General features: G+C 38.2%; 1 protein-coding gene across 11 annotated transcripts in view; it reads right to left on the bottom strand.

Moving 5' to 3' along the window:
- Positions 1-23214, bottom strand: part of LOC127010052 (neuronal synaptobrevin-like) — a 32227-nt gene that overhangs the window by 8832 nt on the left and 181 nt on the right. For 2 of the 11 annotated variants that reach the window (XM_050883870.1, XM_050883882.1), the window contains exons 2-6: positions 17963-18116; positions 13129-13207; positions 9511-9590; positions 8791-8842; positions 1596-1625 (exon numbers count right to left, since the gene is read on the bottom strand). In XM_050883870.1, coding sequence (XP_050739827.1) covers positions 1618-1625; positions 8791-8842; positions 9511-9590; positions 13129-13207; positions 17963-18116 — 373 coding nt within the window. In that variant the 3' untranslated portion in view covers positions 1596-1617. Of the gene's footprint in view, positions 1-636; positions 808-1595; positions 1626-1943; positions 2015-8790; positions 8843-9510; positions 9591-13128; positions 13208-17437; positions 17517-17962; positions 18117-23003; positions 23208-23214 lie in introns of those variants that run through there. The other 9 variants (XM_050883832.1, XM_050883854.1, XM_050883810.1 and 6 more) reach the window with 8 other exon arrangements.

Raw genomic sequence — 23214 nt, 5'->3', positions numbered from 1 at the left:
TGATTGACTGATGAAGCATGGTTTGCCATTTCCTGTATAACACTTTAGAAATACTCTAGTAAACAGACTACTCACCTCAACATGAAAAAACAAATTCTACACAAGTGTATGTTAACTTCATACTAGTGCAATGAAACTGTATATAAGTGTTCAAATTGAGATCAATGCAAGATATGTGCATGAAATGCATGACAAGGTGCTAATTGCATTCACTGATTGCATTGACAAGCAGGCATTCACAATCAAGGCTGGCACCAGTGTCTCTCATGTAGGGCCTAAGTCCTGACTTTCCTTATAATATGCAACATCAACTTGACAAAGTCAGCCAAGTTCTATGTGACTATATTTATATTTTTAATAAAAAAAGTAAAACACTGCAGGCACTATTAGAAAAGTCAGGCTATTTGAGAATGAATCATTCCTCAAAAACTGAGGTAACCAGGCAATCACTCAACCTCCGCGAAAAACTAAACACTACCCCTAATGTTGTGTTAGAGGCAACTGCATGGGCCTCAAACTGCATTCTGTGTCTCTAATGGAGGCACTTTTGCATTCATTCTGAGGTATAAATGTTCACAAATAGAGTGTAAACTTTGTCCCAAATGGACCATTCTTGTGAACTGTAGATCTCGTTACCTCACAGTAGGTGAGAGAAGAGAGGTGATTCACTACACCTCGACTAAGCCGAGCTTGACTGCAAAGAGTTATGGGCGTTATTCATCATGTTGGTAGGTGGGCTGAGTTGAGCGTTAGTGTTGGTAGCTACATTGTCCGTCTTGTTTTCACTTCCTTTAGGAATGTAGGGCCCTTTGCACCGTAAAGAAGGCAGGAAAGGAAAAGTAGTGTAAATTTTTATATGAGTTCTGAGGACATGCTAAAACTTGAAGAAGGGAGACAGGTACACAATGTCGCGTTGATGATGGCAGAATCTGAGAGAGAGAGAGAGAGAGAGAGAAATATTAAAGCCCACCTGTTGCTGAAAAATTCATGGCCAGATGCCACAAAACACAGGTCTGACTCACGTCTAAGAGTAACAAGAAGCATTAACAATATGAAATTAGGCATAAACAGACTAGAGCAGAAATCAGGACACCTTTCCTCTGCCAGCCTTCACCAGTTACACAGATTCCGCAGTGACTGGACATGCATACCAAATCAGCCATTGTGAACCTCAATGTATAAAATATAAGGTCCAAAACTGCTGTGTCTTATAGATGAATAAATGAGTGCCCTACACTAACAGACACCTGGAAGGCAGCTGTAGTTCATGGGTTACAAGGAATAAAACCATTATCGACTAGAATTTTCAAAATTACTACTTTCTAAACTAAAGACTAGAGGATGGAATACTTGGGTTTTACCAGCTGATTTCATAGATTAAACATAATGCTACAGGTACATGATTTTTTAAGATGCATTGTAGATGCTGTTGGTTTATCAGTGGGTTTTACAGGGGAGAAAAAATTACTACCGAATGAATCAATGTTTTGTTACCCATAAACTGTAGCTTTCACAAGTGCTGCTACTGCCAACAAACAACTACACCCGAGCTACAACCACCAACACCAATAATCACCAGAGGCACCGTCCCTCACCTTCATGGAGTTTACAGTCCAATTAAATGCCTGTGAGTAAGTAAAAAAATAAATAATCTTGAATTATCTATAACATAAAACACTCTGAACCTCACATCATACAAATATACCAGCATGTTAATAACCATCTTGATTGGAGAGATTAATATATAGGCTGTGTAGAAAAGTACTATGTAATTGTCTAGTAACGTTATGAAGAACCTGCACCTTGTATAGGGAAAATACTCCATGAAGGAAGAGAGTGTCTATGTGAGCAACAGTTAATACAAACGTTGTTACAAACAATGATACAAACGTTTAGACACGTCAATACACACTAGGGCACCACACATTCAAACAGAGCCTGACCTGTATCTTTTTTGTTTCAAGAGCGCACATACAGAAGACATTGATACACACGGCGATTTACATGAAGTAAACTATAAGAGAAAAACTTGAGGTTAGACTTTATTTTGACATATGAAACTAAAATTTTCAATGAAATAAGGATCACAAATCCACACAACCAAGACTCATGACACCAATGCTATAATAAAGCTGATACAGGCAGTCATATCCTCACACAACTGCTACCAATCTGAGGTTATTTTTTGAAACAGCACCTGAACTAAATCTCACAAACCCATTTCATATTATCTTTTTTATTTTTTTATTTGCCCCTCCACATGTTATGAATCTCTTCCTTCTTTATCATGATTCTTATGCCATTTTTTTTGTGTTCACTCACTGGAACTTACTTTGTTCAAGGGGCTGGCCAAGGCTGAAGTACTTATCCCTATTCCAGCACTCCCTTTCAGAACACTCAATCCCTCACCTACCAACTCTCTTTCTCTCCAATACTTGTCCACTCTACTGATCCATTTTATTTAAGGTTTCCCCCTGACAACCCTTCCTTCAATCCTCCACTCAGTTACTCTCTTTGCAAAGCCATTCTCATTCCATCTCATGAAGTGATCAAAGCATCAAAAGCCCCAAGATTCACCCATTCAACCACTCCACAATTCACATACTTTCATTACTTTCTCCATCCCATCCTGACACATCACCTGCACCTCACACACAGTTCATTTCACCTGTGCTGATTTGTGATTGCTGTGCTACATTCCACATTCATGGCTCTGATGTATATAGTTGGGAAGATAATGCTATTTTACAGATCCCTCTTTGCCCTCATGCTCAAGTTCATCCTCTCACAACTCTCTCCAAAGTACCTATTACCTTATTGCTCCCTTCCTCTCCTCTCCCTCTATGCAACCTAGCTTACATATGTACTTAAACAAAATCACTTAAGTTTTTCCTCTCCTAACCAGATCCTACACTGTCGTGTTCTCTGCTATATCTCTGAATGGCTTTGCAATCTCAATAATCAGCTAGTCAGACTTCTTGCACCCTCAAATATCATAACTATATTCTTGCCAACATTTACTTTACTTTCTACTCTTACCCAGTCAAAGTCATCCACAATCCTCTGCAGCATCTACTCACTATCAGACAACACCATCATTTGTAAACGGCCCCAAAGGCTGCTCTATACTTCTCATTCGCAGTCTTGAACTTAACGCCCTTACTCTGGCCTCATTCTCAGTCTTGAACTTAACGCCCTTACTCTGGCCTCATTCCCAGTCTTGAACTTAACGCCCTTACTCTGGCCTCATTCTCAGTCTTGAACTTAACGCCCTTACTCTGGCCTCATTCTCAGTCTTGAACTTAATGCCCTTACTCTGGCCTCATTCTCAGTCTTGAACTTAATGCCCTTACTCTGGCCTCATTTTCAGTCTTGAACTTAACGCCCTTACTCTGGCCTCATTTTCAGTCTTGAACTTAACGTCCTTACTCTGGCCTCATTTTCAGTTTTGAACTTAATGCCCTTACTCTGGCCTCATTTTCAATTTTGAACTTAACGCCCTTACTCTGGCTTTCATCTCTCTCATAAAACCACCCGTATAAACAGTAAACAGCTATGGTGACATCCCATATCCCTGACTTACTCCCTCACCAACAATAAACACTCACTCAGCTTCCTGTTCATGGGCACAGAGGCATTCACAAACTTGTAAAACCATCTGATTCCTTTAAGTTAATGTCCTCCCACACCATATATCTTCAGGACATCGCAAAAGCCCTTCCTGTCAACCTTGTCAATTGCCTTTTCTAGGTTCATGAAAGCAGTAAACAGCTTCCTATCCTTCTTTAAGTACTTTCCAACTATCTTTTTCAATGCAAAAAATTTGATCCAAACTGGACCCCCTTGCTCATCACCTACACTTCTGTCATTTCTATCATCCTCTCACTTAAAACCCATCCATAAATCTTTCTTGGCACACAAAGTAAGTTAAATCCCCTAAAACTGTTACAAACATCCCTGCTTCCTTTTCCTGTCCATAGTAGCACAATGATGGCCTTCCTCCAGTCCTCCAACACCCCACTCAGCTTTCATGCTAGATTACATATCCACAACTTTACCTCCTCCATATTTAAGCATTCCTGCCTTTCCTGACTTTAATTGTATTGCCTTCTCTATCTTATTCTTCTCCACCTCTCCCTGTGGAAATGCACACCCTACATTACCTTTCACCTCCTATTGGCCACTTCTGCTCTCCCTCCCTCACTCATTCATTACAGATTAAAAATGCTGCCTCCAAACCTCTTTCATCTCATTCCATTTCAAAAGTACCTCACTGCTCACCCTTTATCCTGCAAGTGTCATGCATTATTTGCCTCCATTCTCTTTCAACTTCTTTCCAGAACTTTTTCTTTTTGAGTTCTAGATACTTTGCTGATATCTCCCTACCAAAATCATCATCTACTCTCTCTCTCTTTCTCCCTCTGCTTCCCCTGACCAGACTTTTCACTAACACCTTATTCTCTCTGCATTTTCTTACCTCCCACCTCTTCTGCCACATTTCTCTGTAACTACTTTTCTTAGTTATGATTTTTGATATTTAATAACATGCAGATAAATATAGCAGTGCACTAAGTTTCGTGACATCTCGTTTTGAATATCTGTGTTTTGCGGCAGCCCCTTAATAATCAATGAGTAGAATTTTAAGGAAAAAAAACAGTTTTTCGCATGAAGATTGACAGCTGATCATAACTCATATGATATCCAAATACTGCCTCCCCATTGCACCCACACATGCTTGCCTTTAGTCTCTTCAGATTTACTTGACAGTCTCGAGTGCTTAACTTCACCTTCATCAATGCCAGGGCCCTTAGACTACAATTCTATAAGTGACAAACTCGTCTCAAACTTACGAAGAAAACCGTCTACCTCAATCTTGGATTCAAAGTGCTATCAAAGACTTGAGCATGGTCAAAGAGCAATAATGATATAAAAAAAGACAGCTGCAAAGTATGTAACTTCAGTGAAGAAGACAAGAGCTGTTGTGGTGTGGGACTGACCACAATAAGATTTACTTCTGGAAACTAGTGTGATAAATAGTGTAACTGAGTATGTGTAATAATTTTTATAAGTCTGCCATGGCCTGTCATTTCCCCAAGTTGAAGGTTTTGATTTTCTATTTTGAGAACCATCCAGTAATCCTTTTTCAAAGATTTTTTATTTTTAAAAGATTAACTGGGTTTTCACTGACATTATGATATGTTTGATTGATGACTGAATCTTGCCCCTTGAATAACTACCCATTAGGAGTCAAACCCCTTAAAATGTGAAGCTAAAAATATTATAAAAAAATAACTGTTATACTATTATCTGAATCTACAAATAATCCCTACAACTTCAGGAGACTTCAGGCTACAAATATTACTGTGTGACTGCCTTCAAAAGCCTGCCATTAAAAATCTATGAATCTTCATTACTTCTGATAATGTTGCTCAACCCTCATATATAAACATTAAGATACGCAGCTAACAAATCAAGTTACTGTTTTTTTAACCTCCCAGCCAGCTGACTCAAAAAGTCTGCTTACACATCCCCAAGCCCATGTCACCTTTTTCATGTAATTTATTACCTGAATTCTTTTTTAATTTAATTCCATAACTTTCCAAACTTACTTCAACTGCCGTATTTTTTTTTTTTAAATATATAAGAACATTATTGAAATCAATTAGTTTTAAGATCTGCAAGAACCCTACCTCCAGCATGCTTAACAATTATGACCCTTATTTATCTACTATAATACCGAAGTTTCCTTTCATCTACATAATCAAACATTAAATCTATTTTGAGTATGCTGTACATAATTTTGTGTACATGTGTGAGGATTTGATGCCATTAACATTCAATTCTGCCGCAATACACTGCTCAATAATCATATAAGCACCAGTTGCAAAGGAGTGAGAATGGTTGATATAAATGGTCTTTGAGAAGAAGGGGAAAAAACTGAATTAACAAAACAGCGTCTTGGCCCAGGGTATACCTTTATTTTGTTATTATTACTGTATATTGATTCCTCTAGGAAGTGATAAACAGTGTAAAACTTCTAGATGTACTTAAACATTGTATTTTTTTTAAATGAAGTGTGTCTGTGTGTGTGTGTGTGTGTGTGTGTGTGTGTCTGTATGGTACACTGAAACCAAAAGATCGAAACATATTTTATACTTGTAGCGTCAGATATCAAAATATTTAACATACCGGTACCCAATTCATGAAACATTCATCTGATCTTACTTGCATCTCTATCTATCTGTCTATCTATTGATCTATCTATAGTTAGCACCCTGAATGTAAGATTTTCAATGCTGAAATGTCATATGTATAACTGAAATCCCATTTTCTATGGTAGTGAGACCAGAACCCCATCAAGATGCAGGCTATCCAATTTCCTGCCCCACCATGGGGAAATACAACACAGGAATGGATCCACCACTATTCACCAATGTTGTGGGGGATATTTACACTTCATGAAGTATGTGAGAAATTGATCTACTTGGGATTTTTTTCCACAGCATTCTGCCCGGGATTTAAACCCAGGCCCCTGAGTTGGAAGGTAGACACTTTAGTATTGAGCAGAGGGTACCCTGCAGCTTAAGGCCTTTTGGAGTCTATAACTGGTGTCTTGTGCTATCACAGCTTGACTATTGCATGTTAGCGAATTCATGAAAATGCCAAGTTTTACCACTAAAGGCTGGGCAGGTTTGATATCCGGAAATTTTTGCTCAATATGTCATGTTTTACACTTTAAACAATTGAAAAATTCTAAAGCTGTACAAATTTGAAGTGTCATTGTTTACTTTAATCATTCTTCTGCATTAGGCAGAAACAACTAGTTTCTAGGTGTCTGTTTCGTCACAATGAGGTATTGAAAAAAAGTATATTTTGCCATGTACAAATACATATACGAGACACTCATCCACTTTTATGTGTTTACACATCTGAGTGGGTGGGCTCCACCTGCACAGCAATTTTGCAGTCAGACTTTTTGCCTCCTAAACTTCTTTCTTCTCACCGAGTGTCTTCTACCCCTAAAATTTCATAGCAATAGTGTTTCCCCCACTATCTCTTATCAATATTTTTATGCGACCTGTTCTTTTGAATTTGTTAATTGCATGCCTTCACCTCTCCCATTGCAGCACTGCATGACTTTTTACTTTGTGCTGTCCAACTTCTTATTGCATGAGTTAACCATTATCTTCATTCTTTCATCTCTTTTACTGATAAACTGGAACAGCTTTCCTCTGTATTTTCTACTTAGTATGACTTGAACTTTATCAAGAGTATTAAGACATCTCTCAAACCTAAACTAATCACACTTATTGGCTTCTCCCTATCTTATTTGTAGGATTTTTTTCCTAGTCTATTTTACCCTTGGCTTGCCTTTATTGCTATTAAAAAAGAGAAAAAAAAAAGGTGAACACAGAATGTGCATGATATTTATTATTTTGAAAAATTTCCACATGAAGTCTGGGGATTTCAGGTTAAACCAGTGTGCTTTGCTATTCTTATTTTGCCACATAAACTGCTCTCATCCTTGTCTATCAAATGTTAAGTCTTTTGCTTTCCTCATCTCTGATCTCTGCACCCTCGTCACAATTCACCATCCTGCACTCCCATGACATACTCAAGCCCATTCCACCATTCAGTCCTCAATGTCATGCCCATACCATATTTCCTTTATATTTTCATTACTCATGCCATTCAATTTAGTCAGCTGATATCTTCAGTCAGCTTCACCACTAATGCACATATAACAGGTTGTTGTGTCGCTTGACATACCCATGTTCCTGAGGCAGAAGCTCTTCACCTCAGTGTTCACAGCTTCACCTCTCATGACTCTCTTGGCTGACACCAAACTGCCTTCCCATTACTACTCTTTTCCTCAGTTCTCCCTCCATGGTCCCATATTTAAACAGAGCAGTTTGTAGATATTTCAACTCCACCAACTCTTATAACTTTTTCCTTACTAAAAGTACTTCAGATATTTTTTTACTCCACCTATACATTCTGTATGGTGTTGCAAAATCGATTTCACCAGCTTGCTTTTCATCAAAAAACAGCACTATATTTTTCATAATATTTACTTTTAAGTTTCTTTTTGGTTTCAACCGTGAATTATATTATGTACAAATTTCTGGAGCCTTAAATATAGGCTATTGATTTATTACTGTTTAAATTCACATTTTGAGACTGAAGGCAACACTTTCTGGAATGGTGTAAATAACAGCACAAATGAACAGTGCAAGGAACTGCAGTTCATGACAAAGACAAAACTAAGATCTGAAAATGTCCAGCTCATATAGGTTTATCTGTTAATGAGTAATGTAGAAGGCACTGAAGAAATTCAAAACTTCAAAATGCTATTAACTCATCAATTATCCATTATGAATCTAAACAGAAAAAAAGTATTCATTAAAAGGAATTTGAACATATAATGCAAACTGGCAAGGTTGGTGGAAATCATATGAGTCAACATATTCCAAAATTATTTTTAGTATGTAAATCACATATGCCATTCACGAATATAACTTGCACAAAAAGGAAAATCAGTATTAAAGATGTAATAAACTGCCTTCCTAAAACTCCTCTAGATTAGCAATGACCCACCAACACTTAGAAGATACTTTGGTCATGCAAAACCAGAACTGAAACTGAAGGTCATGTTATTAAAAACAACTTATTGTAATTCATTCATTCTTAAATAATAACCATTACCTTATGCCTTATCACATAACTTACTCTCTGGAGTTGCTACTGAGGTAGACATATAAATCTACATTAATTAGAAGGACTACTTACCAACAATGATGATGAGGACAATGACACCGATGACACCCATAATGATCATCATCTGAAGAAAAAATATAGCAGGTTAAAATTACACACAAAGAACCTAAAACTTTATATGGGTATGAGTAAAAATGCATAATACTGCAACAAGAGATCTAGAGGGAAAGAGAGGAGTGTTCATGTGCAGAAGGCTCTGCCCACTCGGTCAGAAATTGATTAATGATCTTTCTGTGGTCTCTAATCATTTGGTGATGGTTTTCCTAACAGTTCATGGTTTAGGTCCTTAGCATATTACTGTGATATGAAGTGCATTTTAAATACACATGTGGTTGGAAGACACAATCTTGTCCCTTTATCCTCACAAGTGAGAACATTCTCATCTTGAGGCTGCCATTTGGTAAGCAAAAAGGACAAGATTGACTTAAGAGTCTTCCCAGAACACTTATGAACACTGCACATAATACTTCTTATTGGACTGCCATGAATACTCATACCACACTGTACAGTGCTGCACTGAGGTTTGACCTATCCATCGTAAATTACCACATCAGTGACCTAGTGTGTGGAGTGTATTACTCTAACATCAGACAGACAGATATATTTGAGGTTTTGCTGAGGTTCTAAGTACAGTCCTGTAAGTTTCAAGGATGATGCTTTTATAAAAGTCCTCAAATTTCCTGATAACACTACATAATTAGTGTCACAGTAGTTCAGTTATGATGAGCTCACCTTTAGGTTCTTCCACCACATTTTCCTCTTTAGTTTGCCAGCCTGCTGTTCAAACTGTGAAGCTCCTTGTTGAAGGGCATCTGTAATGCAGATCTCAAGTTAGGAAATAACAGAAATGTACCTAATTTTTTTCTTTTCTAAGTCACATATTCGTAACATTATTTGAAACACTTCAGACGAATATTTCCTATTATTATATGTATGTTTCAAAAGGTGCAAATAACAAAACTTACAAATGGACAATTCATTGAGGACAACAATTTTATGTTGGGAACCCAAGAAAATGATTTGGAAATAAATGTGAAATAAGAATACAATAAGATGGATGATATTAAAAGCAATACAGCCAACCCTCCACCAATGTAGCTTTTTCTACTGTGGCTTTCACCACTACTAAACCATTGGAATATCCAAATTGAAACCTACCACTAAAATCTGGCTCATAACATGTAATTCATACAACTGTTGAACAAGTTACTCTGAACAGGTCGTTTGATTTCATTAAACCTGGGACATGGACATGGGCAGCGTGGGGAGGGGAGGGGCATGGAGGTTCTTTCCACCTGGGTCGACTTTGAGAGGATTGGCACGAGGCCGTATGGGTGACAGTAATAAAGTTCCCTCAGCAATATTACCCTTTTTAATTTACAGCAATAATAATAATAAAAATTATAATAATGATTATAATAATAATAATAGTAGTAGTACATGCAAGAGTTAAGGTGCTGCATGTGTTAAAGCTGAGATACGGCACCTGAACAATCCTCTGTGTGTAGGAGGCAAAAGCCCTAACCCAGTTCCCTGGCTGAGCTAGAAAGTAAAAAACTGGAAGGTTGTTAAGGCACCATCTAAAAAACTGAATTTTCAAGAAAAATAAGGGGAAAAAAGATGACTTTTTGAAGGTAGTGGTACCAGCAAAGCACTTTATAGACTGAACTGAGGCTAAGGAAATTTCACCAACACAGTCTGCAGTCAACATAGCACAACTGCAGTACTGTTGATTCTGCTTACTTACACTGAAGAAAATGTACTCTACCCAATCCATATTGCTACTCCATCTATAACGTTGCCAATTAGGTTAACTCAGTTAACAGTAACAGTAAAGGAATGAAAACCCAAAGTTTAACAATAGAATTTTGAGGAGAAATTAAAAACTACGTGTAGCAAATTTTGTACATGCAGGCACAGCAAAAATATGTACATGATAGCTTACTACATTTAAAACCTAATATATTGGTAGAGAGAATAATGAACAACTAAAGAAAGCAGGACAATGAAACTTAAGGAAAAGAAAGTTACACATTCTGACTGCAAGACAAGCTGCGAGTTGACCATGCATCTAGCGTGAAAAAAACAATTCCTCTATAAACTTTGTAGCTGCATGAGGAGCATAATTAATGTCCTTTCATTGAAAGGTTGCTAATATGTTTGAAGCATGAATTCATTATTTGTATTTTTGGTGGATGTTCAGGAATGTAGGAAAGTACAAACAGCTAACCCACACAGCAGCCAACACAGGATCATTCTAAACATGGCTGAAGCTTTTCAGTACTAGAAAACATTGTAACATATCACAAGTAAAATGAGTGTTCATGCTCACCTACTTTAATTTTCAGCTTAAAATAAAAGCGTTCATGTTCATCTCCTTTACCATCAACTAAACCGAACAACAATGTTCCCATGAAAAATATTCGAACAACTACATAGATAACATCTCCTGTAACACTACAAAATATTATTTTCAATTACTGTCAAATGTGCTGATTTGAAGACATTAATGATCATACATATATTGCCAAATTCATTTGTTCAACCTATTTATTAAAGCTGGCTGAAGCAATCAACATTATACATATATAGGGATTTACATATTTGACCCATGATCAAACAAAATGGCCAAGAGAATGAAATCAATTTTAGTTTCCAGATTCATCCCAGGCATTTGGTAGGTCATTCCTACCTTAGATGTTTCACACATTTTAGCAAGAATGGATGAAGACGTAGGACTACAGAAAAGCCTGTCAATTGTAATTCCATTGGTCTGGAAATCCCAATAGTGTGAATTTTCAAGGCAGAAAATTATAACAAAAAACACTAGCTCAATTTTTTTAAGGTAGAAATTATCATATGAGGATAATATTACTGGGGAGAGGTCCCTACAGGCCTTACATTTTCTTTGTTGTTTTTAAATCACTATACAATATGGCAGCTATTCAAATCTGAAAACAGCAAATTTATCTATGAAAAAGTAATATTGCATAGACCATCTGGAGTGCAAGAAAGATCATGCCTGAGGCCTAAGACCTTGCTCTACCTTCTGTACAGTGGTAATAGGTTACTAATTTTATGGTGCAAGGTTACTAATTCAGTGGTAACAGCTGATTAATTTTGAGGTGACAGGCTACTCTTCCTACGGTTGCATTGGAGAATTGGAGAGCTAACATGAACTTTATTTCTTAACTATTATACAGACTCAGAAAAGAAACTACTGGTGGGAATCTTTACTTTTATACAAATATGGAAAAAGAATTACTGGTCTGAATTTTTGGAAAGCAGGAGTCAGTAAATCTAAAATGCAAACACTAATGAATTACAAAATGCACGTTTATCACTCCATGCTTGCCATCTCTGTTATGGTGTTCATACAGCCAGGCTCATAAACAATACGTGCAGCAGTGTTAGCGCCATGATTCATACTTTTACACAGACTTGGCAATGTGCAGATATTCTGTGACACTCAATACATCACCCAAAATAAACCGTAACTAAAGAGAAGAGTTAAGAAATAGGCATGCCACACTGTTAATATGCAATCCATCAAAGTGGTAAGGCAAGTGGAAAATGGAGTAGAATTGCCTTATCTGCATATCTGCACCTCTAGGATTGCTTGTAATGGACTGCATAGTAGGTAAGACATCCAAAACACCTTTAACACACTGAAGACAAGTGGCCAAGCTACTCGTATAAATGTTTGTTAATATTCAATGTGTACACGTGATGATTGGGAGTGTCGTAAAGTCTGAAACTACTACAACTTCAAGAAAAGACTGGACAGCAGCAGATTTAAAACAGAACGACATAATTACACCTCATATACTACATGCTACACACAAACACACATGAGGTCACGGAAAGAAACTGAGGAAGACAAGATGCCCGAGAGATATCAAGAAACATAATTCTCCTCAAAGATGCACTGACACCTGGAATGACTTAAAAAACGAGATGGTTCAAGCCAAAACTAGTCATGAATTTAAAGCTAAACTTGAAAAATTGAGACTTGGAAACATGACCCCCATGAGTGTAGCTCACTTCCTGTATCACAACAAGATAAATTCACACACATGCATTCACATACTGATTAAGCATTCAATAACATGTAAAACCAATTCATGCTTTTATTCAATCAATTAGGCTGTTATAAAATTCAAAGTATAAGACACTGATGTTTTAGCTAAGGGCACACGAACGTTAAGGGGTGCATGCAGAGATAAATGATAAAGATAAAATGATAAAGAGTTAATACGTCCACATTAGACTCAAGCGTGAAAGAAAACTACGTAAAAGAAATGCTCTACTTGGCAAAGTAAGAATAGATTGTCTCAAAATGGTGTGTACCTGCACGGTCATCCAGTTCTGAAAGTTTCTGATCCCTTTCCAGGACTTTTTCCACGTTTGTCCGCATGATGTCCACGACCTAGAGTTCAAGGATTACCACACAAAAGAGTAATGTGAATGGATACATATTGCTGGGTATTTAATGCTAGTATTTAACAATCTCCATTAGAGCAAGGTACTGCAATCCTGCTCGTTGTGATGTAAGCAAATATACATTCCCACATATAATTTTTTATAATGGCAAAGATGTGTGAGTTTACTGAGTGGTAAGGCAGTGCACATGATGGTAACAGATGATACCCACAGTTTGTTATGCATACAACCTGGACCTGGTGAAGAACAAAACCATTCCAGTTTCATATTCACATAGCATGGGATTAGAAGAAACTCCCTGACCAATATGGCATTTCCTGTATATGTCTCCACAAAACTGTTTTGTTTAGAATATTCTTCACAAAGCAGCATCTAAAATTCATAATGTTTCCTTATAGTATAAGTTGTAACCTTTCCCTTAGTTAACAGTTAAGTTCCTCCTCCTGTTTTATAACATAATTGTAAATACAGTAAACCCTCTGGTATCCGGGTTAATAGAGCCACGGGGGCACCCGGATAAGGGAAAAACCCGGATATGGTGTAGGTTAAGTCTACAGACCCGAAAACCCAACTTTCGTCTACCGCATTTAATATATCAACACAAACGAAGCTACTTAAGATCACCCCCGTAAGCCCACGACAGCCTTCCACGCCCGCACATACGTATATAATTGAAACGAGTGCAGGGACAATATGTTATACCCATAAAAAAGAAAAATATGTTATGGGGTACATTTCAGCCGCCGCCGCCGCCGCCGCCACCACGCCCTGCTCGCCCTGGGAATATATATCCTTATTATCTCACAAACGGAGCTACTTAAGCTCACGTCTGTACGCCCACGTCATCCCTTTACGCCTGCGCACATGTGGACATATGAAACGAGTGCTGGAAAGATGTATTACAGCCGTAAAAATGAAAAAAAATTACGGGTTACGTCAAACTGCCCACCTTGACCTGCCGCCCCGAGAATGTTTTACCTTGTTTTCTGCAATATTACATTATCTACGCTAACGCCAGTGTAGGCAAGCCTTTCCCCATCCACAGTGAATGCGTGGGCGTTGTGGTGTCTCTTGCAAACGATAATTAACGACTTAGCGTAAGAAAAATTGTCGGGGCGTTGCGGGGCTCTGGTCAGCCATGGCCCCAAGGACGCGGGTGTTAAGATTCGCTCCTAACGGGGTAATTAACGCTTGTACACCTGACCTATAAATATATATATATATATATATATATATATATATATATATATATATATATATATATATATATATATATATATATATATATATATATATATATATATATATATATATATATATATATATATATATATATATATACATATACCGTATTTTAAGGCTTACAAGACGCTGCATCTTGGAAGACGCACCCTAATATTAGAGAGAAATTTTGAGAGAAAAAAAAAATTAAGTCATTCTCACACAAGCACAGCTTCACCATATCCATGAATTTATGTAACCTTTTCTTAAAACTATCTATTGTCTCAGCACTCACCACAAGTTTGCTGAAGCACTCACCACAAATGTACAACTAGGCAATTTCAACTACCGTTGGTAAATACACACACACTGAAACAGTGGGTCCCTGACATAAACATGGCGGCATGTAGGCTATTGGTTTGTTTACATACATCACTCTTCCGATTTTGTCCGTATGGTGATGACATACTAGTTGGTGGTTAGTAAATATACTATACATCTTTCATTGTCCAAGGGTGGTTTTATTTCCATAAAAGTGAATTAAAAAAAGTCGATCCAAAGGCTTGCTGGTCTATGGAAATAAGCCACCTGTACCATCAAGATCAAGAGCGGAATGGCTCCTGCCGCTACCAGCCACACAATAAACAACAGACGTTTGGGTCACGTTTGGGCTTGTGGCTTGGCTCCAGGAAGGTTTATGGTATTGGAAATATTTGTAACAAGTACTGAGGTTATATCATATAAAAGGCTGAATTAAATAGTTACTTAAGTTAACCTCATAATGCAATGACAACATATAAATCCACGTTCCTATTGGTCGAGCCAATACGGTGACCGTCCAAGCTCACTTGAGCCTGGACGTTGCTGCCACAATACAACATTCGTCTTGGAAGACGCACAAGTATTTTTCATGGTATTTTTTAGGAAAAAAAGTGCGTCTTGTAAGCCGAAAAATACGATGTATATATATATATATAAATATATATATATATATATATATATATATATATATATATATATATATATATATATCTATATATATATATATATATATATATATATATATATATATATATATACATCGGCACCATGGTAAGCGCCGCAAACACTACACACAGGCAAAGCAATGCCTGGAGAAGGTAGGGCACACACATAAAAGCAATTAACTGGGCCTTGGTGAACGTAAATAATGGTGTGCGGGGTGCTTGTTGTGTTGTGGTGCGTAAGGTAAAGAGAATCTCTTTACCTCGGTGGTGCAGTACGCCACCCGGGCAGAGCTTAGAGGCATTGCGCGGCCAATCTGAACGACTTATGGCGGCGCACAACAATTTTTTAAATTTTCTGGGAAAAAATCACGTTTTTTAAAACTCCCGGATACGGGCGAGGTCGGATATGGTGCACCCGGATAACTTAGGGTTTACTGTACATTTTACATACATGTTGTTGTATAATGTACATGTAAACATTCCTTGATAAAAAACATCTTCATATATGTTAACTACAATGAAAAATAAGTTCATATGAATGCTTACACTTAAAAATCAAATAAGCATGACTTAACTTGTACCATTTTCACAGACTGTGCAAGGGGGTGGTGCAATTCTGTCAAAACTTACAGTGAAAAATTTGTTTGGTTCTCTACAGTGACTTTCTCATTGAACAATTTTCCTCACTATATGTACTGAACAAAACAAGTCATGGAAATATTATTGAAATGTCTGGGAATGAAAGAGCAGAAAAGTTAGCACTCTCTCTCTCTCTCTCTCTCTCTCTCTCTCTCTCTCTCTCTCTCTCTCTCTCTCTCTCTCTCAAAAGTTCTTTCAATCAGATGGCCATAGCTTAACATTCCTCTTTCTGTTCCTACACATCATCCTAGCAAGCTTTACTCTTCTCCACTATTACTTCCTATTTTCTCAAGTAATAAAACCCTGCCAGATCCTGGGAGAATACAACTTTAATGGTCAGTGCATATTTCAGAGGGCAGGCTAAAGAATAGTGGTTGCTTTCAAGGTTTGGACCCCAAAATTTAATAGGGGGAAGGCAATGTTGCTGCTGCTGCTGATGATGATGATGATCTAATAACTGCACTCTAATCAGTGTCACTAAATTTCTGATTGAAATCCAGCTTTAAGAGACAACCTAGTCACTAAAGCAGGGCCTGGTTAGTCAGGTAAAGGATAGTCACCTACTCTTCACCTATTCTGCTGGCTAAAATGGTATTTCTCTCTGACCTTGGAGATGGCTAGCCACTTGTCAACCCTAGCACAGGCAATATGTTAGTTTTTTTCCATATCCATTCTGTCATCAAGGCTATTATTTTATAAAATGTCATTTCAATCCCTGTTTAGCAGTGGTAACGGCAACCATCTGAGCACTGGTATCAGGACTATTTATCCTGCTCATGGAGATAGGATACAACTCACAATTCTCCTATACCATTGGGGTTTTCTACGTGTGAAAACTCCGCATATCTCAGAATACTGACACCCTGTCATTTGAGAGTCAATGTCCCAGCATTCTGCTTCAGAAAACAGCCAATAAACTGAGTCCAACCCTTGTGAACAATTAGTATACTTCAGTATTTAAAGATAACATTTTCTTGTTAAAAGGTTTACTTTGCATTTGAATGAGAAATTACATGTTAAGATCAAGACAGACTTCAGTTGAGTTTCTATAATAATGTGGATGAGTTTCCACATTAACGCTTGTCTTCATTATTTAGAATAAAGAAATAGTAAAAACATTAACAGTGTGTGTGCTCTAATCAGGTATAGACCCTTGCTCCCAAGAGACCCACATCGCAAGCAGTACAAACCCACATCTTGCAAACGGACATACTACAGAGTTTATGGATATTTAAACCAAATGATCATTAGAAAGTGTTGAGAAAAATTAGTAAGGAGTCAGTATGTAAAATCAATGGCATTTACAAGCCAAGATCAGGCATGCGATACACAGGCGTAGCTTTGGCTGACCCAGAATTTGTAACTCTCACCTGCACGGTCATCTAGTTCTGAGAGTTTCTGATCACGTTCCAAAACTCTCTCCACGTTGACTCGCATTATTCCAACAACCTGTTTAGTCAAATGAAATGCATGCAGAACAAAGTAACTTATGGTGGACCTACCAGAAAAAATAAAAACAAATTTGTTAAGTGTTAAACCATTACTGCCAATTCTGTAATCAGCATACTGAACTACTCCCGACTATTAAAAAAAAAATATTGTTCATGGACAGTTTATGACTATTTCTTTTCTATTCACTGTAAATGAAAGGGTTGGTAACTAAGAAAATATTCTTGTTGTTTATACCCTTGTGATGTCTTTCCAATTTATAACCATGAAAATTACATGATTAATATACATAATGTACGTATACAAGTATTAATCAACATTATGTCAAGATAAATACCACACGTACCCTCACACATCTTGCCACGATAAGAAATCATACTCATGTACCCACCAAATTGGCATTTCCAATAAGCACTGCTCACATGTGACTAAACATAATTCCATACCTCATCCACTTGTGCTTGTGTTTGTTGCATTCGTTTCTGTGCTGCAACCTGCTGTGGCCCACGAGGACCACCGACAATTTCGCCATTTTCTCCTGCAGGTGCATCACCCCCAGGGGCAGCCCCCCCTGCTGCAGCCGCACCTCCTTCGGTTGACCTGTGATAAATTAAATATCTTAGAAATAATCCAAACACCTACAAAATGTCTCTCAGTGATGTAACTATGTAAATTTGTGTCCAAACTTCCCAATGATGCGATGATCTAATTCTCAATAGACCTTTAGACAAGGCATTCCTTTGGCCCACCATAGAGCAAGGCTGGAGTTCAACCAGAAGGAGAAACTGTATAGTTAAAACAATACTTCCAAATGCAAAAAAAATTACACTTCTATGTCAGCAGTGTGCCATCTATTGAAGATCTAAACTCAACATGCAAGCTTCCCATTGTGAAATATTGAGAAATAAGTCTGTAAAAGTAGTCTTCAGTCATCAATGTGCTGTCTATTTCCTGCCTTGTGATACATTACATGGATTTTGTCTAAATCAAGCCAGGAAGCCAAGTCACTGTCTCAGTCTTACATCCGCCACCATATGCATCTCTCAGTCACTCGCTTGTGAGCGACAAAGTGTTGTTCACTTTTGAAGTGATTTAAGTGAATATCGTGTGCCATCATCCCTGCTCATGGAACCAAGGCTTTTTCAGGAGGGAAGGGGATGAAATTGATGACTGAGCCTTCATGACAAACAGAAAGTCTTTTAAAGAACAAATGCTGGGGCTTCCATGTGCTTGGTGTGTGCTAAGTTCAGTTCAAATCCAGCACACTCTATGACATCAAGAACAAAAATATTTGCACTAATGCCATAACTCCATTTGATCCTAGTACTGGCAAGAAGATTAGGTAGCATACCAGGGCCCATACTTATAAAGCTAACACTTCGTCTCAGGCTCGTCTTAATATTAAGAGCCCAAACTGGCCCTGTGGAGTCCTATATCCTGGGTGTTAATCTGAGACGTGGCGCGAGTAGCTAAAGTTGGTCCCGGGTAGGCATAAATCCTGGGTCTTCGTCTGAGGCATCGACCTTCAAATGTAAACATTGCCAAATGTTGCCAACAGCCAGCATGCCTCATCAAAATCGTTTTACATTCAAACGCTCACTATGGCCTTGCAAAACCCTATTATAATGGATATGATGTACTTCTATTCAATACTTTCACCATATTAAGGTATTCTTACCTATTACTTTTCATATGAGATAACTGATCTCGCCGTTGTTGGCAACTTTATGTTCCCCACTACCCGTGGCGGCTGGAGCCCCAGTTATAGTGAAAAATCGCCTCTGAGACGAGACGCAAGTCAAACACCTAATTTCTTTATAAATATGGGCCCAGGCCACCAAAGCAAACAAACTTGATACCAGTCTTTTCAGGTGGCAAAAACATTAATGTGGCTTAAGTCTGCCTATTCAGAACCCTCTTAACACCACTGTATCCTACCAAAAGGTCCTCCAATACTTGAATTACACCTTATTCCTGTATGTAAAAATGTTACCTGATTGCTTTATATTGGGATGGGGTGGGGGGATGGCTACTCTCTTAAGTTAGCGATTCAGTAAGCAAAGCCTTCGCCATAGTTCTGTCTACTCAAGAGCTTACTGTTAATGTATACAGACAACCTCAGCTACTTGACTGGGCTCGATTCCTAAAGAAAGTAGCTGAGTAGTGAAACTGTTGAATAATGAACCCATTTTTTCCATAGAAACATATGTAAATGTAGGTTGGGTTTTGATCCCTACTACCTTGACCCAACAGTTTTTTAAATGAAAAAAATGTGAATATTAGTTTATTTTATATCTTTAATTTATAAAAAAAAAGGAATGTACTTAATTCACTTTGCAGGTGACCCTCCACATTCAAAAGGTTTAGGGGACAGACTACCGCTGGTGTTGATTTTCCACGAATAATTGACACACAAATAAAATCATTAGAAATATCTGAAGCAGAGACCAAAGAATACAGCCATGCAAGAGTGAGCAAAAATTCTCATATAGTAAAGAGTATGAGTCTGGAGGAACCCAAATGCTTACAGCAAACTTGGCAACATTGGGAGAAGTGGGGCTTCCTGACACCCTTGTTAAGGGGCGAATACCTTTCAAAAGGGGTGCCAGGTACCAGCTATACTGTACAGACTCTAGAATGCCACTAAATGCACAAAGATTTATGCCTCATGATTATTGGCATTGGTAACTTGCAAGAAGATAAAGTAAAAAGGCATGTAGTAATTCTACACAATGACCATGAGATTGTTGAGTTGCAACATACAAGCAACACACCCACACCCCTAGAGGATGATTGTAAAACAAATGTCTATGGCTTACCATAACTTGATCCATGACACAAACTATTCATCTTTATAGCAATCTTCATATGCTGGATTTAGAAAAAAAATCCTGAAGTCCATTGCGAATATGTCAACATTTTCCAAGACTATAATTGTAAAGATTAAACAGAGAAACGAACTGCAGAGTGGCTAATTACCAAGTGTGCGTAGCATTGGCCAATGTCCTGCCATCACTATTTTACAATGATAGGTTATTATCTGTTAGGTTTAGGAGAGGTTATGTTAGTTTATATATAGTTCTCAGCTATAGTTATACTCAGGATGGGAAGGGGATCTGCATGGAGACTTTAATAGAGGGACCCCAGATTTGGTGTCGCAGGGTGGGCGAGGCAACGTGCCCCATGGCATAGTTTGTCTCCACTGATTGATTAATTGATCTTAACTAATTATGTGGTGATAGGTCACTGTTAATTACCAATTTTCCAAATTTGCCAAGTATATAAATACATGACATTGCCAAGCTGATCAGCAAATAATTACACAATACTGCCTTTGTTCACCGAGCACTGCTCAGTCAAGACCCTCCCTTATAAATTAAGCAATAAAACAGCTAGACTGCTTTAAAAGGATTGTAGTGACAATCTATAGTTTGCCCAAATTAACTTGGCCAATTTGCACTGAGAAGCCCCTTCCCCATACTGGCTAAGCTCTGCCTCCCTTTCACCTGATTGCCTGTTTATGACATCATGCATTGTTTTGATAACATGTACCAAATATATATGATTGAGATAATCTAGGTAGTTTCATGATTAAAAAATATTCGTAATTTAATTGAATAACGGTACTCTAACAATCAATGACATTACCTAAGAAACAAAGTACAATAATAATACTGCCAGTTTTCAAGGGAGAACGGGCCCTTCAATACAAGCGATGTAGTAGCATTGAAGGTAATAGAAGGCTACCTATAAAGTAATGCACACTTTCCGTCATTGTTTCCTACATAGCTCATTCACATAGGCATACTAAATATAATCACATAAAAAGTATCTTCTACAGTAACTTCATGAAGGTAGGAATCATTGTATTAAGGAATAAGTTTTGTATCTGTGGCTTGGAGGGACGGGTGCGTCGTCTGCCGCGCTCTCCGTCACCTGATGTTGCGCCGAGCGTACACACCCGTCCCTCCAAGCCACAAACACAAGATTTATTCCTTAATACAATGATTCCTACCTGTATGAAGTTACTGTAGAAGATACTTTTTATGTGATTTTATTTAGTATGTCTATGTGAATGAGCTTTTTTTTTTTTTTTACATCAAAGGATGCAGCTCAAGGGCAACAAAAAGAGTACGAAAAAAAATTAAAATCCACTACTCGCCGCTCCCACAAAAGTAAAAAGTAGCCAAAAGAGAGGTCAATTTCAGGTAGGAAATAATGATGAAAAGTGTGCATTACTTTATAGGTAGCCTACTATCGCCTTCAATGCTACTACATCGCTTCTTTTGAATGGCCCGTTCTCCCTTGAAAACTGGCAGTATTATTATTGTACTTTGTTTCTTAGGTGATGTCATTGATTGTTAAAGTAGAGTGCCATTATTCAATTAAATTATTTTTTAATCATGAAACTAGCTAGATTATCTCAATCATATATATTTGGTATGTGTCACTGACACAATGCATGATGTCATGAACACCCAATCAGGTGAAAGGGGGGCAGAGCTTAGCCAGTATGGGGGAGGGGCTTCTTGGTGCAAATTGGCCAAGTTAATTTGGACAGACTATACAACTTTTACACAAGGCTAGTCTACCAGCAGCCAGCACACTCCTGCTCATCAGAGCATAATTTGGTATTCAGTTAGTGATTGAATGTATATATATAACTACATACATTTAATTTCCTAATTTTTCTGTATTTTACAGACTGGCAGCACTACTTTAATTGACTGAGTTAGTATGCTATAGCAGGTATATATAACTCCTAATGATTGTGTTTTGCCCAAGTATCCCCAGTGCAAACCCCAAGTAATTACACTGCAAGTACTCAGGGATATCCACCAAGCAGGAGGAAACAGTTTGCCACAGCCTGTATGGGGTCACCAAGTAGGACAACATTTTGGAGGAAAATAAAAAAATATTCAGACAACCAAGACAAGAAAGTGCAATCTAAAGCAACTCCAAGCTTATGGATGAAGCCAGACACTATGAAAATACCCTAGACTGACTTTATGAAGAACCTGGCATGAGTTCCTGAGGGGCCAGCCAGCACCTGTCATACATACAAGTAAATTACACTGGGACAAGGAAACCATAAAAGAACAGCACTGTAATCCCCCACAAGGAGTCCAATTCCGAAAACCTTTTGAGTCCCTTGCAACATGGCTGGAGAATCACACCCACATGAAGGGTACTCGGCCATCCACCCACACCCACCCACACCCACGGTTCACGCCCCCGCCCACTCTTAATACACGTAATTAACACTGAGTCAAGGAACGCATTAAAGCACCAACATCGTAACCCCTCACCAGTATCACCATTTCCAAAACCCGAGTTCCTTGCAACATGAACAGAGAATCACGTCCACCAGAAGGGTATATTATTAGGTCTGTCTTCCACCCACACCCACTTTCATCCACCCCACCACATCCACGCCTCACATATGTAACACCGGGGGCTTTACAGTTCACCCCCGCAGGACCTCACATGTCTTGCTGCTGGACGGGAGGCTGCTGGGGAGGTCAAGTGCGGCAGATTTTGACAGTTGTTTCAGCCCTTGAGTCAGGTCGATCGATGACTACACCACCATCACAAATATAATCACCTCCTTTTGGCCCTCCCGCACCCGTCACCGGGGAGTATTACCGTCCAAAGGGTTCACGGGGTGTTTAGAGACGTGGTGAATTAAGAAGAGGGG

Source organism: Eriocheir sinensis, chromosome 4 (assembly GCF_024679095.1).
Source record: "Eriocheir sinensis breed Jianghai 21 chromosome 4, ASM2467909v1, whole genome shotgun sequence".
In the NCBI taxonomy this organism is placed as follows: Eukaryota; Metazoa; Arthropoda; class Malacostraca; order Decapoda; family Varunidae; genus Eriocheir; species Eriocheir sinensis.
This window is presented reverse-complemented; position numbering and strand designations above follow the sequence as displayed.